Below are 25,059 nucleotides of genomic sequence, written 5' to 3'. Positions count from 1 at the left end.
CGAATACCTTTGAAACTGTAATACTTTATTTTTTTCCCAAAAAAATATGACATTGCCTTAGAATTAAGTAAAATAATACAAAAAAAAAACTTATTTTTGTAATATCAAAAGTGTTATTTTATCTATTTAATCATTTATTAATCACAATATGACATTATAATCAAAATAAATAATTTTATAACAATACAATGAGTAAATTTATTAGCAATATTTATTATTTTTTTTAACGTAAGACATCAGTTAACCCATCCCTTGAATTGTATTATTTAAAAATGAGTATTAACTTTTATAAAGTTTGAGTGTTAGATTGGCAAGTATACCCTCAACCCCCCATTGCTGTTTCTCCATCCTATTATATAAAGTAGTAAGCATTTGTTGTCTGTCCCGAAGGATCTCGCTAACCGCTGAACCGATATTGTTCTCCTTTACAGTGAAGCTTCATACAGGTCCTGGGAATGTTTTAAACTATTTTTGGGAAGGGTGTCTTCACCCCCCTCCCCCCCCAAAAAAAATTTTTTTTTACTCTTTTGAAACTCAAATTTAAAATGGGATGAGGTCAACTTTTCCCCTTCCTACCTTAAGTACCCCTAGAGGCTTCTAGGGGCGTAGCTGCTTGTATAAAAAAATAGTAACATTTTTAAAGTATGTAAGAGTGGTGTAATGGATGTCTCACTATTAAATAAGCGTTCCAACTTATCAATCTATTTGTGTGCTTTAAAATAATTTCTGGCAATTTCTTCTAAAGCTCTGTTTCTGCTGCAATTGGACTCCAGGGAAACCCTGCAAAAATAAGATTAATTGATCTCTGTTCAGAGGCGTGCACAAGATTTTAACCCAGGGGAGGGGACAGCAAGCGACCATCACAGAAAAAAATTAGAAATGTTTACTTAATTTTTAATAGCATATTTCGCCCCCGTAATGAAATTTCGAATCTTTTATAGTGCCTATAAAAATTGACGTCATACATTAACACAAAGGACCAATGGTAGGCCAATACACAGACTAAGTTACCAATGGCAGGCCAGTATAAATTTTAATTGACCAATAGTATGCCATTATGACGTCATTTTTTATAGACACTATAAAGAGCTTCTAGAATTTCTCTTGGTATGAACAATAATATATAGCCAGTTACCACCCCCTTCCCCCCCCCCCAAAAAAAAAACTTAGCATATTCTCCCCATGTGAACGCTCTTTCCTCCGTTCATAAGAATATAATATAATAATATATTTGTACTTAGTTCATTATAAAACTAACATTTGTAGCTACTCTACAAATTGATTTGGCTTAAGATTTTTAGACACTTCAAAATAAAGGTTTTGAAAGATTAAAAAGAAAAAATGTATAGAGATAATATTTGATATCTAAATTTAGTTTCATAAAACAGAACGGACAGTAGCTGCACTAAATTGTAAAGATTTACTTTTGAGAGTAATTGACATGGAGTTTGAACCTTTGAACAAATTTTATCTTGGTTAGAATATTTATATAAGTTTTTCCAACATGATTTTTCCATTAAATATAATGATAATACTTTTACATTTTTTAAAACATCTTATATCACATAGTAGTATATCAATTCTAATCTATTAATGTAGAAAAAAAAGATAATTAAAAAATTCACAAAAGAAAATATCAATATATTTAAACCGAATAGTCGGCGGAAAAACAATGTAATTTATAGAGTAAATGATCATTAGTCAGGGGAATATTCACAAGAAATTTTTAAGAGAATGAGAAAATATACCTGCACTGTGGGCAGTGAACCATGGAAGGATTTTCTTTGCAGTTTTCACACAAGATGTGTCCCTCGGGGCACTGGAATATTCTACAAATATCAAAACATTAGCGGCCACGCCCCTAGAGGTCTCTGGATCCACTTGAGGTAATGGCAGGGGGGGGGGGGAGAATGTCGAAACTCAACTTTACATTTTAGTTTTAGATGGGAAAGGAAAAAAATTGTTTGTAGGGGGCGATTTCTCTTAGGAGAGTAGATTACCCTCCCTCAGAATAATAATAAACCTTTCCTGGGCCTTAAAGAAGCTTTTCTGCAAAGGAGAACCATAATCGGTCCAGCAATTAAAGAGATCAGACAAACATTCTGTTACTTTTATATAAGGATTATTAGGTAGGTGGTTAATTAGCGTATCCACACATAATTAAACTAATCTTAGTCTAAAGTCAAAAAAGACAAAAAATGTTGAAATTGTAATTCCTAGGTGAAAATCTATTTATTTTTAATTTATCGTTATTTTTTTAATACCTATAAATCATATAATGTCGTTACGAAGTGTCATCACTACAAGTATATTTTTATGTTTATTTGGCTTGTTGTTAATGTTGAGCTTTGTGTTAAAGAATGCTGTTATTCTTGTTATAGTAAAACTCAGGTATCGTCATCCGCGACTAAGCCTCAAAGTTAAACCCATTTAAATGCTTCGAAGAAACGAGGGATTGCCTTTGGGTCAGATTTAGAGTTCCAGATAATTTTAAAAATAGCAAAGTGGTGATTCCCTTGTTGCTAACAGGCGTTGCTGTCGAGCCCTGTTAAAACTTTACTTGCCTTAAAGGTGGTTTTAAAGATTCCAGACAAACAGGACAGTCCAATTGTTCATCTTCATCCTTCAAAATTAGGGTTAAGTAATTTTTTTGCATGTGCCAAATTTAATGCGAGTTCATGAATAAACTACTTAAGATCACTTCAACGGCAGATTCGTTGAGTGGTAAATTTTTAAGAAAGCTTAGAATTTAGTTTATAGTTTGGTATTTAGTTTGTGAGTTTAAATTTTATACAATATTTTAATCTGAGGTGGATTCTTAAAAAAAATTTGCCCCACTAATCGCTTAGTGGGGAAAAATTGTTTTCGTGAAAAATCCACCAAAATCACATTAAAAATCTACAAAAATTAAATTAAATCATATGTTAATAACCCTTCTATGATTTTGTTTATTTTTTGTAGATTTTTAATGTGATTTTGGTGGATTTTTCACGAAAACAATTTTGCCCCACTACGCGATTAGTGGGGCAAATTTTTTTAAGAATCCACCTCTGTTTAAAAACCCAATTACGTTATTCAGCTTAATGTTTGCTTTACCTCGTCTAAAACTGTGTTCTCTCCTTTGGCTTTTTCCAGATCTTTGGTTAGTTTCATTTCTGTTTCGTCAAATCCCTAAATAAAATAGTAAAGGAACCGAAACTTTATAGATAAAACAAGAACGATTTGTCAGATAAGAGCTAAGCTGTTTGAACTGATAATCTCAACATAAGGACATTAAAGGTAAAACGTAAAGAGAAAATTTGGCGGTTTCCCCGTAATGAATATAGAACCCAAAAAAAATGAAAAGTGAAAAAAAAATTTATTATGCATGTTTTAGGTTAGGTTAGATTACGTAAAGATTAGAAAACCCCCGCAGTTTTATAGTTATCCATACGGATAGGGTCACACAGAGCCGGCTAAGAAATATTTTTATCAACAAAGGGAAGTTGGGTTAGGTGGTCAGTGGTCTATGGAGTGAAAGCTTCTGATATTTTAATAGATTATTGGAACTAGCTTTCTATCTTTTGCCTTCTTCTCATATTCGCATAAACTTCCACTAATCAAAAATGATCATCAATAAATACAATTTTTGCGGACAGGGCGGTAGGTGGATATATATATAATACAATATCAAGTTATTATTAACATCTAAAGGAAAATAAGGTAAATGATGAAAAAAAATAGATATATCTTAACCCTTCATTTAATTTAAATCTATAAATCTTTATAAAACCTTAAATAAATATTCTTTTAACAATGTTTAATAAAATGTTGAAATCTTTAGATTTTAGACTCAAAGGATTCGAAAGATTTGAAGAAAAAATGAATTAAATAATTTTTTTGAGTTTTCTCGATTATTTAAAATGGATCACCTCAACTATCCCCCACCTCTTTTTACCTTTAAGAAGTATATAGCCTGTAAAAATATTTAGCATACTGCTGTAATAAATATCTATGATGGTTATGATATTCATTGAAAAAAAAACGCAAAATAATGTATGTATAAAAAAATGCAAAATTTGCTTCACTTGCAAATAAGGAACTTTGCCAGTTTTCTTGAGGTACTTTTATAAATGCTGACTAATTGAATTTCGAGGAAAATTTATCCAAATATTTAAAATTTGATAAAAAAATAACAATTCAAACACCCTTATCTTAACTTTGCACCACATCCTTTTAAAACACCAAGGCTAGCCTTGGATTAAATGTTTCATTGTACTTAAATGGATGCAAAAAAAAAATTATTTAAGACTAAGAAACCCATGGTAATCCTGAGAAATTTTATAGGGTTTGACACATTATTAAAATATCAATAGTATTGTCTTACTTAAAGTTAGTTAAAATGATACTACTTTAAATTATATTTCAAAAAATTCTTATCCTGCAATGTTAAATGTAATGATCTTTACCTTTAATTTTCTTGTTTTTTCTACTGATAAATTTTCAATTTCTTCCTCTAGGATTCCAATTTTTAATAAGCTCTTTTCGTTTTCAACCTAAAAATATAAAAAAAATATCAAAATGTACTTTATATTAGTACTAATGGATACTCTAATGTCACTTTATGGTTTAGGGGGGGGGTATACCCTCCCCCAAATTAGTTATAAAACTTCCCAGAAAAAGAAAAATTTTAAACAAAAAACTGACATGTTGAATTTTAGACTAACCACGCCACAAAAAAATGATTTGTCAAAATCTTTAGAAAATCAGTGTGTGTGTGTGTAAGCGTGTTTTTGTGTGTGTGAGTGTGTTTTTGTGTGTGTGTGTGGTACCCTAATTGGGAAAAATTCCAATCCTTATTACATTCATTTTTTTCTTCAATTTATTCCCTCACAACGTAAAATATAACAAAGCGTTTTTCTTTCTTTTTTATTTAGTTTACTGCCACCTCTATAAGTGGTTAGTTCCGTATTTGACTTTTTTCTCTTTTTCTGAATTCTTAAGTTTGTACGCTAAACGCATCTGTTGGATATTGGTTTGTGAGTCCGTTGGCATTGACACATTACAATCATAAATAGTTTCTACTTAAAAAGGATGAAAACATAAACATTATTTTCAAGATAATGTTTTTATAAAGATCCATCAGTTTTGATAAATAAGACTGCAAGAAATTTTTTTCTTACCTTGCCTTTAATTACACAATCTTATCTTATCTATTACTAGCAGCTTCGGCCCTAGCATCTAGGTGCTCTATATTTAAAGGGATATGGATGGGCAGAAAAATAGCCTAAAACCATCCCGGGACCTTTAATAAGCTTTACTGCAAGGGAGGACTTTATGGGTTCAGCGGTCAGCAAGATCCTTCTCAACAGACAATAAAAGCTTTATTACTACTACTTTATATGACAGGATGTCTGTTTGACATGTTTGTGACAGTTATAGAAGACATTCAGGTTTAATTTCAATTTAAACTTGAATTAATGTCATTATGATGCGCTTCTTTTGCACATTATCATCTTTGATTTTAACAGAGAGAAAAAAAACTTTGACGTAGAAAGGAAAAAGTTTGTGAGTAGCTGTCCCCAGCTAAACTATTATATTTTAATTTCCTTCGCATTTATTATTAATAGGAAAGAGAATCTTTGGATCAAGTTACAGATACGAAGAAATCCATTTTGGCTTAATTTTTTGCCATTGTTTACTAGCGACCAAACGGGTGACCGTTAAACCTTCATAACAAGGCCTATAAATAATTTAAAAATACTGCAAGGGGAGCAAACGAAAATGCGCGAATAAAGACTGATCTATAGGAAATTTTGCTCCATCATATACCGGTTGTAACGATGCTCAAATTAAGTCTGTATTTTTAACTGGACAAAGTGTCTAAAAAATCAGCTATGTGACGTCATAAAAATGAGGGTTTATTCATCTCATTTTTAAGGTTTTTCTTTCCCACTTCCCCTCTTATCTCCCTCATTTTTATGATGTCACATGGCTGATTTTTGAGACACTTTGTCCTGTTACCTGTATTCTCAATCAAGGACGTCCAAGCTTTTTATTTGGAGGGGGGGTAAAATGATGGTTTTGAAAGGTTTGAGGGGGTTATCTATTCTTTTTATATTTTTATTGGGTAAAATGAGGTGCTTAAACGTTTGAGTGGATTAAACACCTTTTTACCCCCCACCTTGGATGTCTATGTTTTCAATATTTTTTTCAATGTAAACCAATGAATTTGTAGAAATTTGGCCTCCTTCATGCTACTGACTTAATCCAAAACTTGGAAAAGAAATGAAAAGAAATTTATTTAGATTTTAGGAGAGGACAAAACATTCATTTTAATTCATTTTGTTCAAATCTAAATGATTTTTTAAAATTATGTGCAAAAGTTACAAATATATAATGTTTGAAAATTTTACATTTGTTGTTATTTTTCGGCTGCTATTTAACTTAGAAATCCAAAATTTCTTCTTGAAAATGATTGTGTCATTCATTGTCCTTAGTACGTCCGTCCTTGAGTGATTTAAAAATAAGAAGTTTGAAAGTTAGTCGTGCTTTCTTAGCTGTTGTCAAAGATAGATTTCTTAAATTACTTGGTAAATTCCTGTGAGTCTTAAAGGAGTTAATTTAGTGCATCAGATCGTTTGGCTGTTCTTGATATTTTAGCATTATTGCAAATCTTTAAAAAAAGAGATACATATGGACGTTTTCATCCTTAATTATTATTGACGTTTTTGTTTAATTATTATAATTTTTTTCCATCTAAAGGATTATTTAAACAAAAACAATAAAAATATCTTAAACAATACTTTTTTATGACGCTATATTCCTTTTTATTTGCATCTATTGTTAGACCAAGGGATAAAAATAAATATTTTATTACACCCAATAAAAAATTTCTATATACATATTTATAATAAATCTTTGCAATCATGAATGCAAGTAAGAGAACCGGGGATCTAAAAGAATAAGACAATTGCTGATAAATTGATTTACATCCCCAAAGATGATACACAAAATCACCTTTTCTAAAGAAGTGGTTGAAACGTTCGAACACTATCAATTGAACCAACCATTCAAAATTTTAAAAAGTCCCCGTAGTAGTTAAGTAAACGAATGAGAGAACGTTATTATAAAACTTTGAGGTCTAGTGGAATAAATAGCCTAATGTGTCCCCTCCCTGCCTCCCTGAAAAGAACGCCTCTCTTTACATTAAACAGAATATTTATATATTATATAGATATAGCCTCACTTTAAACCAAGTATCTTAAGTGATAAGATGATCAAGACTAATGGCGAAAAAGTTTGAACACTGTTCGTTTGTATAACCAAATCAAGATTTAGTAAATGTCCCAAAAATTTTTAACTCAACGAATGAGAGAACGTGTTAACAACAATGATTTTTTTTATTATTTATTAAAAATTGTCTATAATACGACGATACATATTATTTTAGAATGGTTCAGAACCAGTTCTAATTCAGCTGATATTAATCGGTTTGGAAGCCATAGTGGAAACTGTTTACCTTGGCATCATTCTGACAAGATTCTAGGCGGGCGTACTTCTCTGACTTTGCCTCACTCAGCTCAGAACATTCCAATTTCTAAAAATAATCATAATTTTTAAAGGCCAAACTTTTCTATAATTAGGATCGGTCTGTCCATACGTCCGTCACGGACAGTTAGCTTATTTAGTTCATTTAAACAGATAGGAACTGTATCATCGATTTCAAACTTTGCATGATAATTTCTTTAACAATTAGGTACGATTTAGGGAGCGTAGCAACTCTATAATCGTAACCAGAAAGTCCGTACATCAATTTAACACACTGTACAAGTTTTTCCTGCCATTTCAGAGCTTCACTTTCATGGATGTTTTCATACTTGTTTTTTATTTACTTGAATGTTTGAAATAATTCTTTAATTATTCCAGAATCCCTTTTCCATTAAAACTATGAATTAAAAGAAATTTTAAATTATGATAGTTCCCAATTGAAGAGATTTACGAGGCTTGCATGAAAACAATAACCCTATCTGTTATACAAATAAATTGTTTAAAAATAACTTTCCATTTCAATGTTTTGCTACATTTTGCTTATGTATAGAAAAGCACAACAAAAGGATATTAAAGAATATTTTATTAAAAGCTTTGTTATCTACATTCTTAGCCATTAATTCCCAAGATATAAACTAAGTACTATATCATGACCCCATCTGGTGAGTAAAACATAAACTTACTTGTGCATCAATTAATTGTTTGATAAGATCTCTTTTCTGCCCAGTTGAGGCACAAAACGAATGTTCTATTTGGTGATTTAACAATGACTAAAACAAATAAAACCAATCAAAGTAGTAATGATTTTGTATAAATGAAGTTAAATTACTTTCCAATATGGCTTTGCAACCGATTAAAATCTAGAGGATTACATTCCGTTTATGAGCTATACTCAAAAATCACGAATCGTATCGTATTATAGACAATTTTTTTTACGAAAAACAGAGTTTAATGGCCAACTGAACTGGAATTAATTTTATATTTTACATTTTATTATCCGCAGAGAGCTGTCTATAATACGATGCGATAATTAACTATACCGAACGGTTTTAAATTCCCGATTGATACAAACTGATTTTATTTACGTTTAAGTGGACCTTGTGCAGAAAATCATACAAGAAATTTCTATATAAATATACATCCAAGAGAAATTGGAATAATTGAAAGAAAACGAATTAGGGGTTTCGTCGTATTTACATAGTAGGTTATTTTGGGTTAAATGTTAATAATTAACCCGAAGGGTTAGGAAATTGTCCCCGCAGGGTCAGAGCCCCCCGTAGGAAATAGAAATAGGAGAAAAGCTACTGTGAAAACACGACGAAACCCTCTACTTTGTTTTCTTTCCATGATCCGAATAATTTAATGCCATTAAAGGTAACAGAAATTAGACAAATAATTCCCAAGAGTTAACCTAACCTTGCGGGACTGTACCTGTAATAATTGAGCTTCAGCACTGGCATTCTCTTCCAATACTGATATTTGTGTTATGTCCTCTTTTAGGTCTCGGTATTTTATCATCATTCGCTCCTAATTCAAAAATAGAATTTAGCTTCACAAATTTGATTAAAGCATAAATGATGGCTATCTATCTGTCCTATTATATAAAGTATCCATAGACGACAATAGAAATATAAGAATAGAAGCATATTCTGAACCCTTTTTTTTACAAATCTAAGACGGAACATTTCTAGCAGACAAAAGTATTGTTTACTTTCGACTCAAGCTGATTTGGATTCTTAAAAATTGATAGACTTGCTACTCGATAGTGAGGCAAAATTATTTTTGTGAAAAATCATCCAAAAGCACATTAAAAATCTACAAAAATTAAACAAAATCATATGTTAATAACCTTTTTAAGATTTTATTTAGTTTTTCTAAATTTTTTTTTGCAATTTTGGAGGATTTTTCACAAAAATAGTTTTGCCTCACCAGCGAGTAGCCAGCCTAACTTTTTTTTAAGAATCCACCTCTGTTTGAAGCTTTCAAATTTAAGACGAAATTTTTGGGCAATAAGGTCTGATTCCGCAAAGCTTTCTACTAAGATAAGATACTGTTTATAGCTGACTTTTATCTATGTAATGAAAACAAACATGCATGAAATGTATGTATAAATCCGTCAAATTTTTAGGATTTACCAACATTTGTCAAATTGACATAAGTTTGTCAATTTTCAACCTTTTTTCACATTTTAAGTTGCTAAAATTATCTTCATTATTACCTAAGGTTTTTGTTTTTTGAAAAATTATTATTGAAAAATGGAATTTAAAGCATATTTTTTTAAATTTTAGATGAAATTTTTATTTTTAAAATTTTTTTTTTGGGCCGGAAAGGGCTGGAAACCGGTCAAAAGACCGGATTTTAACCATTTTTCAACTCTAGGGTTCATATCCAGTGTTGAGGAATTCAGATCAGAGCTTAAAGCAAAAATCATCATTGGGGCGTACCCAGGAGGGGGCTTGATTTACAGATACCCCCTAAAAACCGGAATAAAACCGGTTTTTTATAAAAAAAATCCCGGCCGGTTTTGGCCGGATCCGGCTCAAATTTTGCATGGAGTCATCCTTTGGTATTCCCCACAGTTGATACTTGACTCAGCAAGATCCCAGAAAAGTGTGGTATATCTACCCCCCCTCTCCCCCAAAATGAGGAATTAAATTTAAAAGTGAAGGGTAGACTTTCCCCTTCCTTAGAGGCCTGTAGGGAGGTAGCCGCTATTGATTTTTAAAACAAGAGCAGATAAATATATTTTGCAAGCTTAGAGAAATAATGAAAAAGTAATTTATATCTTTCTAAATTTATTGCCAAAATATATGTTGTGGGGTATTTTTAGTTTGTATTGACGTAGGTAAACCTTTTTGTTCCAATTCTGATGGAAAATATATTCTAATAAAACATAAACATAAACCCACTCATCTTTTCTTTTCTTATTTTGAGTTATCAAACAAAAGTTATAAAAGAAAGTTATATAATTGGTTCGCCAAAAAAATATTAAATGATTTAGCGCTTTTAAAATAAATTAAAAGAATAATGTTTTTTTTAGTTAGCATTAGATTTTAATAGTTATTTATCGTATTGTATTTCACAGGTTCGTAAAATTAATAAAAATTAAGATTAATTCCATTTTTATTAGCCTTAAGGGACCGGGCTATCAAAACAAGTATCAATATTACGATTATTTTTTTTCCGTACAAAATTGTCTATAATACAATACGATTTTTTAAAATGGCTCATAACCGGTTCTAATCCAGCGGATATTAACCGGTAATTCGAAGCAATACTGGAAGAGAATTTACCTCTGAAGATTCAATAATTGATTTGAGTGAAGCGATTTCATTGACAAAAACTTGTTTCTGACGCTCGTTTTTCTCCAGGTATTGGCTGCGCTTAGCCTCCAACTTTTTCAATTCATCCTCCAGTCTAAAAGAAAGAGAAATTGGATCTATGTAAAAAATCTGCAGCCCTCCTTATTCTTACAAAGCATAAGTCACCCTCAGTCGCAAAATTTGAATTCGGCCGCATCCTTTATGATACTTTCAAGACTTAAAAAATAGCAAAAAATTATATTTATCGGTGAAATCAACGATTTTTATGCATTTTAAATAATAAATTACATAATGTTTTCCTTGTTATTTTCCATGTTTTATAGTGTCTACGTTAAATGTAAAGAATAGAACAAAAATAAATTTAATTTGTAATCTTGTTAATTAAATTGAATATATACTTTTAGCTTGGAGGAAAATTCTCTTGGTGTGCTATGATTACCACATAAACATCAGTAATGCTAATTAATAATACCCAGGGAGAGGGGACATTGGGCTGTTTATTACATTAGTCCCCAAAGTTTTACAATAGTGTTTTTGTATTGATTGGTTTACCAATTGGGGACTTTTATTGAATTTTGATTGGTTGGTTCATTCAGTTTAGTATCCAAGTGTTTAAACCACAAATTGTAAAATACAGAATTTAGGTCATTTTTTATCATTATTTGTCATTTTATCTCATCCCTTTAGATCCCTGATGATAAAGCAAAAATTATCAGGGTGTTATTTTCTTCTCCAAACAGACTTTTTATTAAAAAAATATAAGGTTGGGATCAAACTAAAAATAGAAAGATGCAATTATGTGATATTGACATTTGCTCTTGTGATAATTTACCATTTGAAGTTATCCAATCCTATTATATAAAGTAGTAAGCTTTTTTTGTCTGTAGCGAAGGATCTCGCTAACCGCAAAACCGATATGATTCTCCTTTACAATAAAGCTTCTCATAGGTCCAGGGAAGGTTTTTAACTATTTTGGGGAGTGTATCTCCCACATTGATTTTCCCTAGAGGCGTAGCCGCTAGTAATTATATAAAGTAGTAGTTTTTTTTTGTCTGTTGCGAAGGTTCTCGCTAACCGCTGAACCTATATGGTTCTTCTTAACTGTAAAGCTTCTAAAGGTCCATGGATTCTAATTATTTAGGGGCAGGGTATCCCTACCCTCCCAATAAAAAATAACATCCCCAAAAAAACTTTTTGTTTTTAAAACTCTAATTGAAAATAGAGAGGCGGATGACTTTGCACCTCCCACTTTAAGTGCCCGTAGAGGCCTCAAGGGGCGAAGCAGCTAGGTACTGATATATTTATTTGTGGCTATTTCGACTTTTTTTCAGTTCTGTGGATGTGATAGCACACCAACCTTGTTGTGTGAATATTTGATTATCATTACATCATAGTACAAAAAAATTGTGGAATTTTTTGTCTTTTTTTTTCCAAATTTTAGTCAGATTTGAATTAGGTATATTTACATTAAAATGGCGAGTTCCTAAACCGCCTAAAAGAATGGAAAAGTATAACAATGCATATAGAATAAATATTTTGATAAAAAAAAACTAGCCTTATAATTTCTCTCATTTTGACTCTTTCAAGCTGGGCGAGTAATTCTTTCTTCTCTTCTTCAAAACTCTTCCAACCAATTTTAACCTGAAAATTATTCTCTTTTCAGAAGAATATTTTAGTGTATAATTTAGAAAGAATATAACTTTGAATCATCTTTTTAGTGACTTTGCGCCGAGCCTCTATGGGTACAGGTTTAAAAGGTTAAGGGTCTCATTATACATTTAAATATACTTAAAGTATAAATCCTTGTTTTTAGGGTCAATTTTTTGTGTTGTTGCCTAGTCTCTTAGATGGTTGATGTATTCCCATATAAATAGCATAAATCCTTATAATAGCCTATAACAAATTTCATTATGTACCTATCAATAGAAATAATACATTCCTAACTTTTATTTGAATCCAGCTAATTGTAGAACGTTTTGCGCCACGGACGGGAGGACAAAATCGCTGGTCAGATTTGCTTATGAAACAATTAAACGAGAATAGTTGTGACATTGTATCTACACAACAGAGAGAACCATACAGAGAGCAGACACAATTACTTATAGAGAAGCCTCTTTACTGACAACCACCTGTTCTGCCTCCTCTATTTCTAGACTTGTATAATCAGTTGAAAGATCATCGTTGCTTACCATCTCCAGATCTTTTCGTAATCTAGACAATGATAACAATAGGATATCAAGATGCTGTGAGTATTGGTGCAAAAAATATGACGTAACAAAAAAAATTAGCCAATGAGAGTCCACTATAAATTTTACCATTGGTCAATAACGGCCTCTCATTGGCTAATTTTTTTTGTTACGTCATATTTTTTGCACCAATACTCACAGCATCGGATATCAAAAATTGCCTCATAATACCTCCCCCCCTCTATTTCAAATAATTTGAAATATAGGGGGAAGGTTTCTATGCCCTGTAGGACCCGAATTAGGGAGCATACTAGTAGCCAATATAACAACCCCCCCTCCCCCCCCCCTTGAGACACATTCACTAATAAGGATGGGGGCGATTATCCGTGCTCAACAGGGTAATTTACGTGAAAGAGCTAAATATTTTCACATTTTTTATAATCATTTTCTTCAATTTAGCTTGCTTATAAACTAAGCAAAGGAAAAATTTAGAATTTTATTAATAAAACAAGTTGCAGAGGAATGAATTTCAGTCAGTCAAATAACATTATAATTTTAAAACTTGCTTATTATGTAATAGCACGATGCAACTGGAACTATTGAGAATGAGATAATAGTAAAATTTTTACAAGCATCCATTTTTTAAATTGAAAAGTTTGACGAAACATAGTTTTTCACTAGCAAAATTTAATTCTTTAAATCTAACTCTTTTCATAGGACTATTTATAGCACCAATCTAACCTTATTTTCCATCTGTCAAAGGTATTAGGACAATTCTCAAGAGTATCATCAGCAAAAGGTACGTCAGGAAACATATCCAGGGAGGGGGCGCTGGCGGGCTCTGGTGGAGTTGGGGGCGGGCTGGGCAGCGGTAACACACCCTCCTTGAACTCCTAAATATTTGAAATTTTAAATCAATTTAAATGCAATGTCTTACCTAGTCTCTTTGTTTTTACAGAATTATTGAAAGTCAGTAAAAATTAAAGATATGAATTTACCTTTTCTAATATGAGAGCAACAATTTTATCAAATCCCTCCTCTCTTGCTATGTCCAAAGAACTTTTTCCTTCCCTGAAAATTTAAAAGTTTTAATATTAAATAAATTCTAAGCAAGACACATTTATAGTTTTATTGCAGCGTGACTGCAAAGTTTGCATGATGATACATATAATAGTTAGGTACGATTTAGGAAGCGTAGCAACTCTAAAAGCATTACCAGAAAGTTAGTACGTCCTTTTAAAATGTTGATTTTTAACCTTTTTAACAACTATTTTTATGTGTTTTAATTATCCTATTCATCTGATTTTTGTAATAGTGATTCCTGTTACATCAAGGTATAAAGTTATAACGAAGCATTTGTATAATCAAGTCCTTAAAATGTAAGATTGACCTTAAACAATATTCTGTATTTAAGCAGTTTTGCAAAGAAAAATTACTTACAACTTTGTTTAGACTCATACATTTCAATTCTGATTATTAAGTTCTGACACTCTACAAGTATTAATGTTCGTTTGTCATATCGTTCCAGAGCTTCGCTTTTATGGATGTTGCAACTTTTTGTTTTAAAGGGCGAATATAGGTTCGATATGATATGAGCTTATATCAAAAGTGCCATTACATACTTTTAGAATATCTATGCCAAATTTAAAAATTCAAAAAAATCCTTAAGTAGATTTTGCAATTTTCTGTTTCAATTGAACATATAATAAATGAGATTGCCGACAAAATCGTTTATTTTAGCCCTTTACAAGACTTTTTTTTTACTATTTTGCTTAAGTTTGATTGACTATTACATTGGCACGCACCTTAAAAGATAATTTAAATGTTTATTATTTTAGATTATATACTAGTTTATTTAATTTTTTAAAAAGCATAAAAATAATTTGCGTAGAAGGGCGTCAGGAGTATTGACAGGGTAAATAATACGTCTTAAAGTTTATTTTCTGTACAGAGATCTTTGATTAATTCATGATGATATAAACAACCCTTGTGTATGTATTTTCAACACACACACACACGGCCACAAAAAAACAGGGATTTGAAATCATTCTTCCTCCAAGAAAATTTTATCGATTATTTTTTTTTACTTTTTACATTATTTGATGTTTTTTTTAACTTTTAAATAATTTACTTTATGAAGGTAGAAGGAGGGTATATTTACCCCTGATTAATTGGTTTCCACGTTATTACAACTATCATTTAACGAAAGCTTTTTAATTCAACCTTGCCACGAAGCCTTGTGTGATGCTAGGGTGTTTGAGTTCTTAGGGAACCACACTAATTATAAAATATTTTCTTCGAGATTGACGGGTTTTAAGCTATAAACAGACTTATACAATTGAATATGACAATATTTTTAAGTTATTTATAATCTATGGAATTGCACCTTTGATATAAGCTCATATCATATCGAACCTATATTCGCCCTTTAATGACCAATTATCTAAATTCTATTTCATAAGCAAAATGTTCATAAAACTAATTTAAAAAGAATAAAATATTTGAAGTTATATAATTATCCTTTTTAATAACAATTGAATAGAAATTAATTAAAATTATGAAAGATTCTAATAAAACGCATTTTATAATGATCTACAGAGTAATATTTATACATAAAATTTATTTTTCACGGATTTTTTATGTTAATACCATTTGGATGCTTTGATTTTTTTTCAATAGGGAATTGTCTTATTTGGGTCAGGTTTAGACCTCCAGCTAATTTTAAAAATTTGTATAGGTTGATTTCCCTGAGGCTTCACGCGGCTGACGCACGGCTGCCGAGACTTGACATTTATTGTTAAAAGAATAGTTATTTCTCGCAACGTATTATGGTTGTACATTTTTATATTCGTAGAAAACTAGATACAATACAATGCTAGATATGATGAAGGAAGATCTCGATCATAACTATTTTCGGTTCTCTTCAAACTAGAATCACCCCCTCTCTTACTGCATTCCCTTTGAACTGGATGGTTCTGGATTATCTATTCCAAAACTTCTTAGCGATAAGGTGTTCATACAAGTGCGCCAATGTTTTTTTATAAAATTGTTAAAAAATGACATCTGTTTAGTTTTCCTTTGCAATTAAGCTTTTTTTAGGTACAGGGAAGGTTTTTAACTATTTTGGGAGAGCGTATCTCCACCCTCCCAATTTAAAATCACACCCCCAAATTTTTTTTCTGAATATTTCTTATTAAAACTCAAATTAAAAAGTAGAAGGGTGGTTGACTTATCCCCCTCCCACCTTAAGAACACCTAGAGGCTTCTTGGGGGCGTCCGTTGCCCCTAGTCTTTCTTAAAATAAAAGCTATGTCTTGCATTTTTTTCAATTAGGTGTTTGATCACGAATTTCATATGGTAAAAATATTTTTCATATTTAATTGTTATCCTAATAAGATCAAAGTTATGATTGAAAATTGTTTTAATAACTATTATTATGTGTTGCATTTTTAGATAAACGTGAGAATTGCGTTCAGAATTTGCGTCAGAATTTGCGTCATTTCTATTTTCAGATTTTTATTACCCGTCATCGCTAGATAAAGTTTTTTCGTATGGATGAGAACTGGTTTTAATCCACCGGATATTAATCGGTTTCGAATGAATACAAGAATAGTTATTTCTCGTATCGTATTATAAACGGCTTTCCGCGGATATAGAATGTACAATTATAAGATTAAAACTAGTTTTTTTAGCCCCGAGGTGCCGGAGGCCCCGGCTAAAAAAACTGGTTTTAATCTTATGATTGTACATTTCTATATTCGTAGAAAACTGGATATAATACGATGCTAGACATAGTTTTTTCGTATTAATGAGAACCGGTTCCTATCCACCAGATTCGAATGAATACGAGAATAGTTATTTCTCGTATCGTATTATAAACGGCTTTCCGCGGATATATTCGTAGAAAACTGGATATAATACGATGCTAGACATAGTTTTTTCGTATGGATGAGAACCGGTTCCTATCCACCGGATTCGAATGAATACGAGAAAAGAATTTACAGGTTTTTAGGGATTATTAAGGATTATTAGGAAAGATAAGCAATTTTTAAAGATACAACGCGGCATTTTCGTAAGTTGGAAGCTTTTTTGTATCATCGCAAAGTATGTTATAAATCATTAAAAACGATAGATACAGTAAATTCTAGAATCTTAGTTGGATGTACAGCCAAAACCTATTTGTAGAATAGCTGCTATACTAAAGGAGCTTAAAGAAAGATGTGTTAACCTGTTAATAATTGTAGTTTTTGCTTTCTTATTGAGTAGGATGGACACAATGTCTGTATGGCCGTTTAGAACAGCTAGTTGCAGTGCAGTCCAACCCTAAATTAATAAAAAGTAAACAATGCTTATGTTTATATTTACACTGAGGATCCAGAGGGTTGAGACAATAAAAGTTAAATTAATATACATTCCTTACAAAAGTAAACAAAATTACCCCTTCTATTGATTAAAACTATTGATTGATAGGTTTCAACCAACCATTTAAGATTTTTTTAAAAAAGGTCCTCAAGTTTTTAAGTTAACAAATGGGGGAAAGTGTTAATAGAACTTTTGATAGTATTGTATATTGAAAGTATTGTCCCTCACTCTGTCTGTTTGTCTTTGTCATTCTGTTTGCTTCTACTGGAGCGCACAAAGTGTTGACTAAAGCATTGTTTTCCTCAATCTGTCTGCGTGTTTATCTCTGTAATTAAATTTACTGTAGAGCACAAAGTGTTGTGTAAAACTTTACTTTTGTCACTAAATTTGTCCGTCTCTTTTTGTATTAGTATTTACTGTAAAACAAAAAGAATTACGTAAAGCAGTGCTGCCCTGAATCTGTCTGTGTTTCTATCTCTATAATCATGCTTTCTGTAGCGTACAAATTATTGTGTAAAGCTTTACTTTTCTCACTCTGTCTGTGTGTCTCTCTCTGTAATTAATTTATTGTAGAGCACAAAGTATTGTGTAGAGCTTTACTTTTCTCACTCTGTCTGTGTGTCTCTCTCTGTAATTAATTTATTGTAGAGCACAAAGTATTGTGTAGAGCTTTACTTTTCTCACTCTGTCTGTGTGTCTCTCTCTGTAATTAATTTACTGTAGAGCACAAAGTATTGTGTACAGCTTTGCTTCCTTCACTCTGTCCGTGTGTCTCTCTCTATAATTATCTTTACTGTAGAGCACAAAGTATTGTGTAAAGCATTGCATTCCTCAATTCTTCTGTGTGTCTATCTCTGTAATTATATTTACTGTAGAGCACAAAGTATTGTGTAAAGCTTTACTTTTCTCACTCTGTCTGTGTGTCTCTCTCTGTAATTAATTTACTGTAGAGCACAAAGTATTGTGTACAGCTTTACTTTCCTCACTCTGTCTGTGTCTCTCTCTGTAATTAATTTACTGTAGAGCACAAAGTATTGTGTACAGCTTTACTTTCCTCACTCTGTCTGTGTCTCTCTCTGTAATTAATTTACTGTAGAGCACAAAGTATTGTGTACAGCTTTACTTTTCTCACTCTGTCTGTGTCTCTCTCTGTAATTAATTTACTGTAGAGCACAAAGTATTGTGTACAGCTTTACTTTCCTCACTCTGTCTGTGTCTCTCTCTGTAATTAATTTACTGTAGAGCACAAAGTATTGTGTACAGCTTTACTTTCCTCACTCTGTCTGTGTCTCTCTCTGTAATTAATTTACTGTAGAGCACAAAGTATTGTGTACAGCTTTACTTTCCTCACTCTGTCTGTGTCTCTCTCTGTAATTAATTTACTGTAGAGCACAAAGTATTGTGTACAGCTTTACTTTCCTCACTCTGTCTGTGTCTCTCTCTGTAATTAATTTACTGTAGAGCACAAAGTATTGTGTACAGCTTTACTTTCCTCACTCTGTCTGTGTCTCTCTCTGTAATTAATTTACTGTAGAGCACAAAGTATTGTGTACAGCTTTACTTTCCTCACTCTGTCTGTGTCTCTCTCTGTAATTAATTTACTGTAGAGCACAAAGTATTGTGTACAGCTTTACTTTCCTCACTCTGTCTGTGTCTCTCTCTGTAATTAATTTACTGTAGAGCACAAAGTATTGTGTACAGCTTTACTTTCCTCACTCTGTCTGTGTGTCTCTCTCTGTAATTATATTTACTGTATTGCAAAAAGTATTATGTAAAGCATTGCTTCCCTAACTTTGTCTGTTCGTCTCTTTTTTGTCTTTCTCTTTGTTTTTGTGATTTTTTTTGCAGCAACACTGCTATAGCTATGCTACTATGCTAATATGCTACTTATTATGTCCATCTGTCCATAATAAGTTCAAGAATTGAACAGACCTGATTATCTACATCTATATGAATACCATATTCCAGAAGTGTGCTTATTGTGTCTGGTTGACCATATCTGCAAAATAAAAGACATACATATAATTTAATCTTTACATCTTTATCTTTATCTACCCTTTTCCTTTTTTTTTTATATATCTTTCTTAACCTTTTTATCTTTAACTACTCTCTTTCTGTCTTTCTGTCTTTCTCGCTTTCTTATTCTCTATTTCTCTGTCTCTCTCTTAGTTTCTTTCCTTTTTCCAATCTATTCTTTTCTCTCTTCCTCGGTTCCTTTTTTTATTGTTTTCTGTCTTAAAGTTCATTTCTCAATCTACACATATCTACCTATATTACCTGACCGCTAGATGGAGGGCGTTCCAGCCTTGGTTCTGAAGCTTATGAACATCTATTCCATTTTCAAGAAGGATTCGAGCTTTCTCAGATTGTCCATTCCTAAAAATGATTTTTTTTTTGATCGACAGTTTTCTACATTAAGGTTGTGTCTGGTTCATACAGATATGTAATGGATAGTTGGTGTTACTATAGTTAAATTTTCTATGAAATCCATCCTATTGAAATCTTTTTTGAAGATTTATGTAACAATCAGGCATAATCTGTAAAGTTAAGCAATCATATCATCATAATTGATTTTAGATATTAAAATAAAAAATCTTTGAAATACGTTTTTTGAAATATTTCTTTTTTAATTAAAGGTAAAACTGAAGGTCCTGTTTATTGTTCTATTTTTCTGAAGAACTTTATTATAAAAAATCACTCAAAATACCAGAATATCTTTACAATAGAAAAATGAACGTCATTCTTTTTAAAGAATCATGAACTATAAATAAAATTATAACGTAGACTTTTGTTTTTAAATCTTATAATTAAAATTTTAAATAAGTTTTACATGGATTTTGGATGATTTTCTTTATGAATGCGAGCAACCTTCTGTAAGTTTCTAAAATATTTATTTATGTCAATTGGTAGCTTCCCTCTTAAACCTTTGTTTTGCTAATTTTCAATTAGGAGTTTTAAGACATAGACTATAACCATAAATATTCATTGCATCGTATTATTGACAGCTTTCCGCGGAGATTAAAATCAGTTTTGGTAACCCGGACGGGGCAGAAATTAATGTTATGTTTTTTTTTAATATCCGCGGAAATTGTCTGTAATACTACGCTATACATGATTTTTTAGTATGAATGAGAACCGGTTGTAATCCATGCAGCGGATATAAATCGGTTTCGAAGCAATTCCGTAAAAAAAACCTTAAAAATTTTGCATTATTGAAATATTTTACTATTCCAGTTAATCTAAATGTAATAATTCCCCTTTTACTTTTAAATAGAAAAATAGTAATAGGTATTAAATTTTTTTGAGTAAAAATATTCTAAAATGCAAAAAATCATATTTTAATATATTTTTTTTTAATTAAAGGTTTTGTGATTTCTACGATTGCATTGTAAGAGAGTACCAAATATAGACAGAGGAAAAATTATCGTCAATTTAGATTGCTAACATGGACTTCACTATTTGTCAGTTCTTTATCCAGTAGGAGGGAAGGGGATGGGGTAATTTTAGCCAGCTACGAGTTTCACTGTATTAGAGTATATGATAATCTGGTGTAAGATCCAAGTAATAATAAATCAATTTTGATTATGGATTTGTAAGCTTTGCTCTAATGTATGTCTTCATTTTTGTGCTTTGAGAATATTTACCTAGCGGCTAAATGTAAAAGATTCCATCCTCTTTTCTCTTCAGCATTAATATCAGCACCTTGCTGCAACAAGTATTCTACACAATCTTCGGTTCCATACCTGTACAGATTAGATACTAAACAGTTTTAAATTACTATATTAAATTTTTGATGGTCTAAATCTCTGAAGAAATTTAATTTGAAGTTAAACAATATAAGTTAGTAGATAGATTCTAAACTAAAATCCTCAAGCAACACCCTTTACAGATGTGCAGTAGCATGATGTGTATGTTATAATCGATAATAAAAAAAAACATATAACAAAGATTGTTTGTTATTGTTGTGTATACAAACTCTTATTTATCTGCCCCTCTATATAGTTGTAGCTTGATTGATATACAGTTGAATAGAAAGACGTATAAGTTATAGATAGATAGTTAACTAATAGAGTAGTGGAGAACACCTGATATACAGATAAATAGAAAGACGTATAAGTTATAGATGGATAGTTACCTAACAGCATAGTGTAGAACTCCCCAGCCATGCCTGTCATCTTCATAAATATCTGCCCCTCTATACGGCTGAAGCTTGATATACAGATATATACATAGACATATAACTCATAGATAGATAGTTACCTAACAGAATAGTGTAGAACTCTCCAGCCATGCCTGTCATCTTCATGAATATCTGCCCCTCTATACGGCTGAAGCTTGATATACAGATATAAAGAAAGACATATAAGTTATAGATGGATAATTACCTAACAGCATAGTGTAGAACTCCCCAGCCATGCCTGTCAACCGCCTGAATATCTGCCCCTCTATCCAAGAGTAGCTGTATAAGCTGAGTATTTGAAATCTTGGCTGCATAATGAAGTGCTGTACATTCCCTAAAATTACGTTGAATTTAAATTTAAGTAATTTAAATATGAATAATAACCTCAAAAGTTGGTACCGCTTTTATTTTAGCATTTTGGCCATTTAAAATGCTTTGTTTAAGTCCAAAAGACTACCTCTCTACTTTATAGAAAACTATAATCACCAGATTTAAACAGTGAATTAGTTACAACCCTCTATCTCTAGCACACAGAAAATGGGGGTAGGGGGGCGTTCAACTGTTAAGGGCCTGGGGTAAAAGTATATGTAGGAAGTGGTCGATTGCTTTTTAAAAAGATAGTAATACAAAAAATAAGGAAGATAGATATGAAATATGCGTTACAGACAGAAATGTGTCCACTGTAGAGAATTTTGTCTACTTAAAACAACAGTTTTACCTTTCGTCTTTAGCATTGACATCTATATGTTTCTTGAATATGGAAGGTTTCAACTTTTTCTTTATCTGTTCAATATCTCCCGTTCTAGCAGCCTAAATAATATCAAATTTCCACGTACGAAAGGAATAATATTTATTATAATACTAGCGGCTGCTTCGCTAACATCTATGGGCTCTATATTCGTAGGGATACGGAAGGGCAGAAAAATAGCCTAAAACCATACCCATTTAAAAATAAAATCCTAAAACCATCTGGGACTTATAAGAAGCTTCACTGTAAAAGAGAACCATACCAGTTCATCGGTTATCTACCTTCGCTACAGACAAAAAAAAAGCTTATTTCCTTATATAATAGGATATTATTTATGTAAAACAAATTTAGGGTTAAAGCCTGAAGATAGGACCTATTTAAAAATAAAATTGCAGCATACAAGATTATAAGATTATTAAAACTTATTACAGGATGATGTTATCTTATTATGCAATTGTTCTGAAGAATTATTGGTTTGTTTCGAAACATGAATCTAGGGAAAAATAAGACCATAAATATAGCCTAAAACCACCCAATGGCTTAAATTCAAAATAAATCGTCTCACACCAAGAAGGAACATATCCAAAGCTTCCCTATAATGGATAAATCTATCGGTTCAGTGGTTAGCGAGATCTTAACAGACAAACCATATAACTTCTTTATTTAATAGGATTTATTGCTAGAGATATTATAGGTATCTATTTATTCATATACGTACTTTCTAGAATGGTATTTAAATCGATATATTATCATTAGATGTTGCACCAGATTTTCATGTATGCCTAATAAAGTGTTACTCGCAGCTGACTAAAATAACAATATCCCCCACCCACCCCCTTCCATGTTAAAAGACGAGTGAACTTACCAATAAATGAGGTCCATAATATCAACCTAAATTGACGAAAAATTTTCCTATATCAATTTATCAACATATTCTGCATCCATTTTTAAATAATGTAATAATAATATAATTTTTAGAAAAAACAAGGATGACAACATCCATAAAAGCGAAGCTCTGAAACGGTAGGACAAACGGACATTAACACTTGTATAGTGTCAGAACTGAATAATCAGAATATAAATGAATAAGAGTCAAAGCAAAATTGTGAGTAAATTTGTTGAAAAACTTCTTGACACAGGATAATGTTTATGGACATACTTACATTTTTAGGACTTAATTATAGAGTTGCTTTGCTTATAATATTGTACTTTGTTGTCCTAGGAATCAGTATACCAAAAATCAAAACAATTGAATAATTAGATCACATAAAAATTTGTTGTAAAAAAAGTAAAAAATCAACATCTTTTAAAATGGACGTACGGACATTCTGGTAATGATATAGAGTTGCTACTCTAAATCATAACTAACTACTACAGGAATCACCATGCAAAGTTTGAAATCTATAGAATAATTCTAACATGCCTAAATTAACGAAAAAAGCTATCCATCTCAGACGTACGGACGGACCGACCCTAATTGTAGAAAAGCTTTGCTTTTAAAAATAAGAACTATGAATGTTTTAATAAAGAAGAAGTTCTATCAGGGAGAAGGGATATGGCAATAATAATATAATTTTATCCAACTTTTTCTGAATAAAATTATCCATACAAACTCACTTTTTTTATACAAAAGCATGCTGTAATTCGTTTCCAATAAATTAAAATAGAAAACTGTATTATTTTTAAGTTTTCCTCCTAAAATCACTATCACTTGTTCGTGATTTAACATAATTAGTTTTTGCGAAAAAGATTCATAAAAATATGAAAATTAAATTTCTAAGTACACAACCGACAAGAGAAAAACGTAGTTTATACTAGAAAATGTATAAAAAATTAATTAAATAAAAACTAAATAATAAAAGTACGCCTTAACAGAAAACAAACATTTATCACAATTATAAAATGTTTCTTTAAAGGTAGTGTAAGGAAATTTAGTTGTATTTAAACATTTCCATTTTCCCAAGACAGTTTTTGGCTATTTCATTTTCTAAATTGGCTATTTTTCTGCCCCCTCGTGCCGCTCCAAATACAGAACCGCTAGTTGACTTTGTCTAATAGATGTAGCATGTCGGTCAGTGTGTCTTTACTGAAAGAAATCGCTAACCACTGTACTGGTTTGGTTCTACGGTGAATATTCTTATCAGGTCCATGATAGGTTTTTAACTATGTTAGGGAAGGGTCATGCACTTAACCCTTATTAAATTTGATGTTGTTGTGTTTAATATTTCCTACCTGAATTATCCAAGGGTCTCCAGGTAGGCCCCGTGTCAAATCTGGATGGGAATTTCGCATTTTCTTTTTTTTGTTTTATATCATCTTTTTCTGAAAAATTTTCTTTTGACTTTATTACTATTCATTTTGATCAAATTTACCTAAAAGTCATGGATGAAAACATATTAATAAAAGCGAGGCGTGTCAGATTTTAATAGACAGATTGTAAATTTGTAAGTTTATAGAGATCTCTCGCCTAAATGTTTACCTGGTTGTCCTAGGAATCATTGTTCCAAAACTCAAAAGAATAGGATAGTTATTACAAAGAAAACACACAAACACTTAAAGAATAGTTTAGATGCTAGAAAAGAAGTACTATTTACTTGAAAAAAAAACTAGGATAGGCATAATCAAATGAATGAGCATATTACGTGGAAAATAAACAATTTAAATTGATTTTTTTGTATGGATAGGTATATATCTACACATTTTTATATGATTCTAGCTATTTTATTTTTA

The 25,059-nt window shown here is 31.3% G+C and overlaps 1 protein-coding gene across 2 annotated transcripts; it reads right to left on the bottom strand.

Annotated features, from left to right (window-relative positions):
* Positions 1-21: 21 nt before the first annotated feature.
* Positions 22-24,688, bottom strand: LOC145318585 (uncharacterized). 2 transcript variants are annotated; one of them, XM_080159970.1, is made up of 21 exons: positions 24,562-24,688; positions 22,300-22,391; positions 21,787-21,915; positions 21,046-21,144; positions 20,232-20,282; positions 19,679-19,777; positions 19,334-19,400; positions 17,268-17,362; positions 14,038-14,110; positions 13,781-13,932; positions 12,983-13,064; positions 12,409-12,494; positions 10,824-10,947; positions 8,962-9,057; positions 8,214-8,300; positions 7,502-7,579; positions 4,449-4,535; positions 3,097-3,171; positions 2,565-2,623; positions 1,749-1,829; positions 22-780 (listed from the first exon to the last, which is right to left on the bottom strand). In XM_080159970.1, exons 1-21 carry the CDS (start codon positions 24,619-24,621, stop codon positions 702-704), a joined length of 1,851 nt encoding a protein of 616 aa, XP_080016096.1. In that variant the 5' UTR covers positions 24,622-24,688; the 3' UTR covers positions 22-701. The 2 variants fall into 2 exon arrangements, with proteins under 2 accessions (XP_080016096.1, XP_080016104.1); XM_080159978.1 differs by lacking the exon at positions 20,232-20,282.
* Positions 24,689-25,059: the final 371 nt, after the last annotated feature.

Source organism: Acartia tonsa, chromosome 1 (assembly GCF_053477335.1).
Source record: "Acartia tonsa isolate MP-2025a chromosome 1, ASM5347733v1, whole genome shotgun sequence".
Classification (NCBI taxonomy): domain Eukaryota; kingdom Metazoa; phylum Arthropoda; class Copepoda; order Calanoida; family Acartiidae; genus Acartia; species Acartia tonsa.
This window is presented reverse-complemented; position numbering and strand designations above follow the sequence as displayed.

Coding starts and splice junctions, on each gene's coding strand:
- LOC145318585 (XM_080159970.1), bottom strand. CDS start 24,621: ATGCGAAATTCCCATCCAGATTTGACACGGGGCCTACCTGGAGACCCT. Junction 13,933..14,037: donor TTGCTCTCATATTAGAAAAG/GTAAATTCATAT, acceptor TCAAATATTTAG/GAGTTCAAGGAGGGTGTGTT. Junction 7,580..8,213: donor AACAATTAATTGATGCACAA/GTAAGTTTATGT, acceptor GATTATTTTTAG/AAATTGGAATGTTCTGAGCT.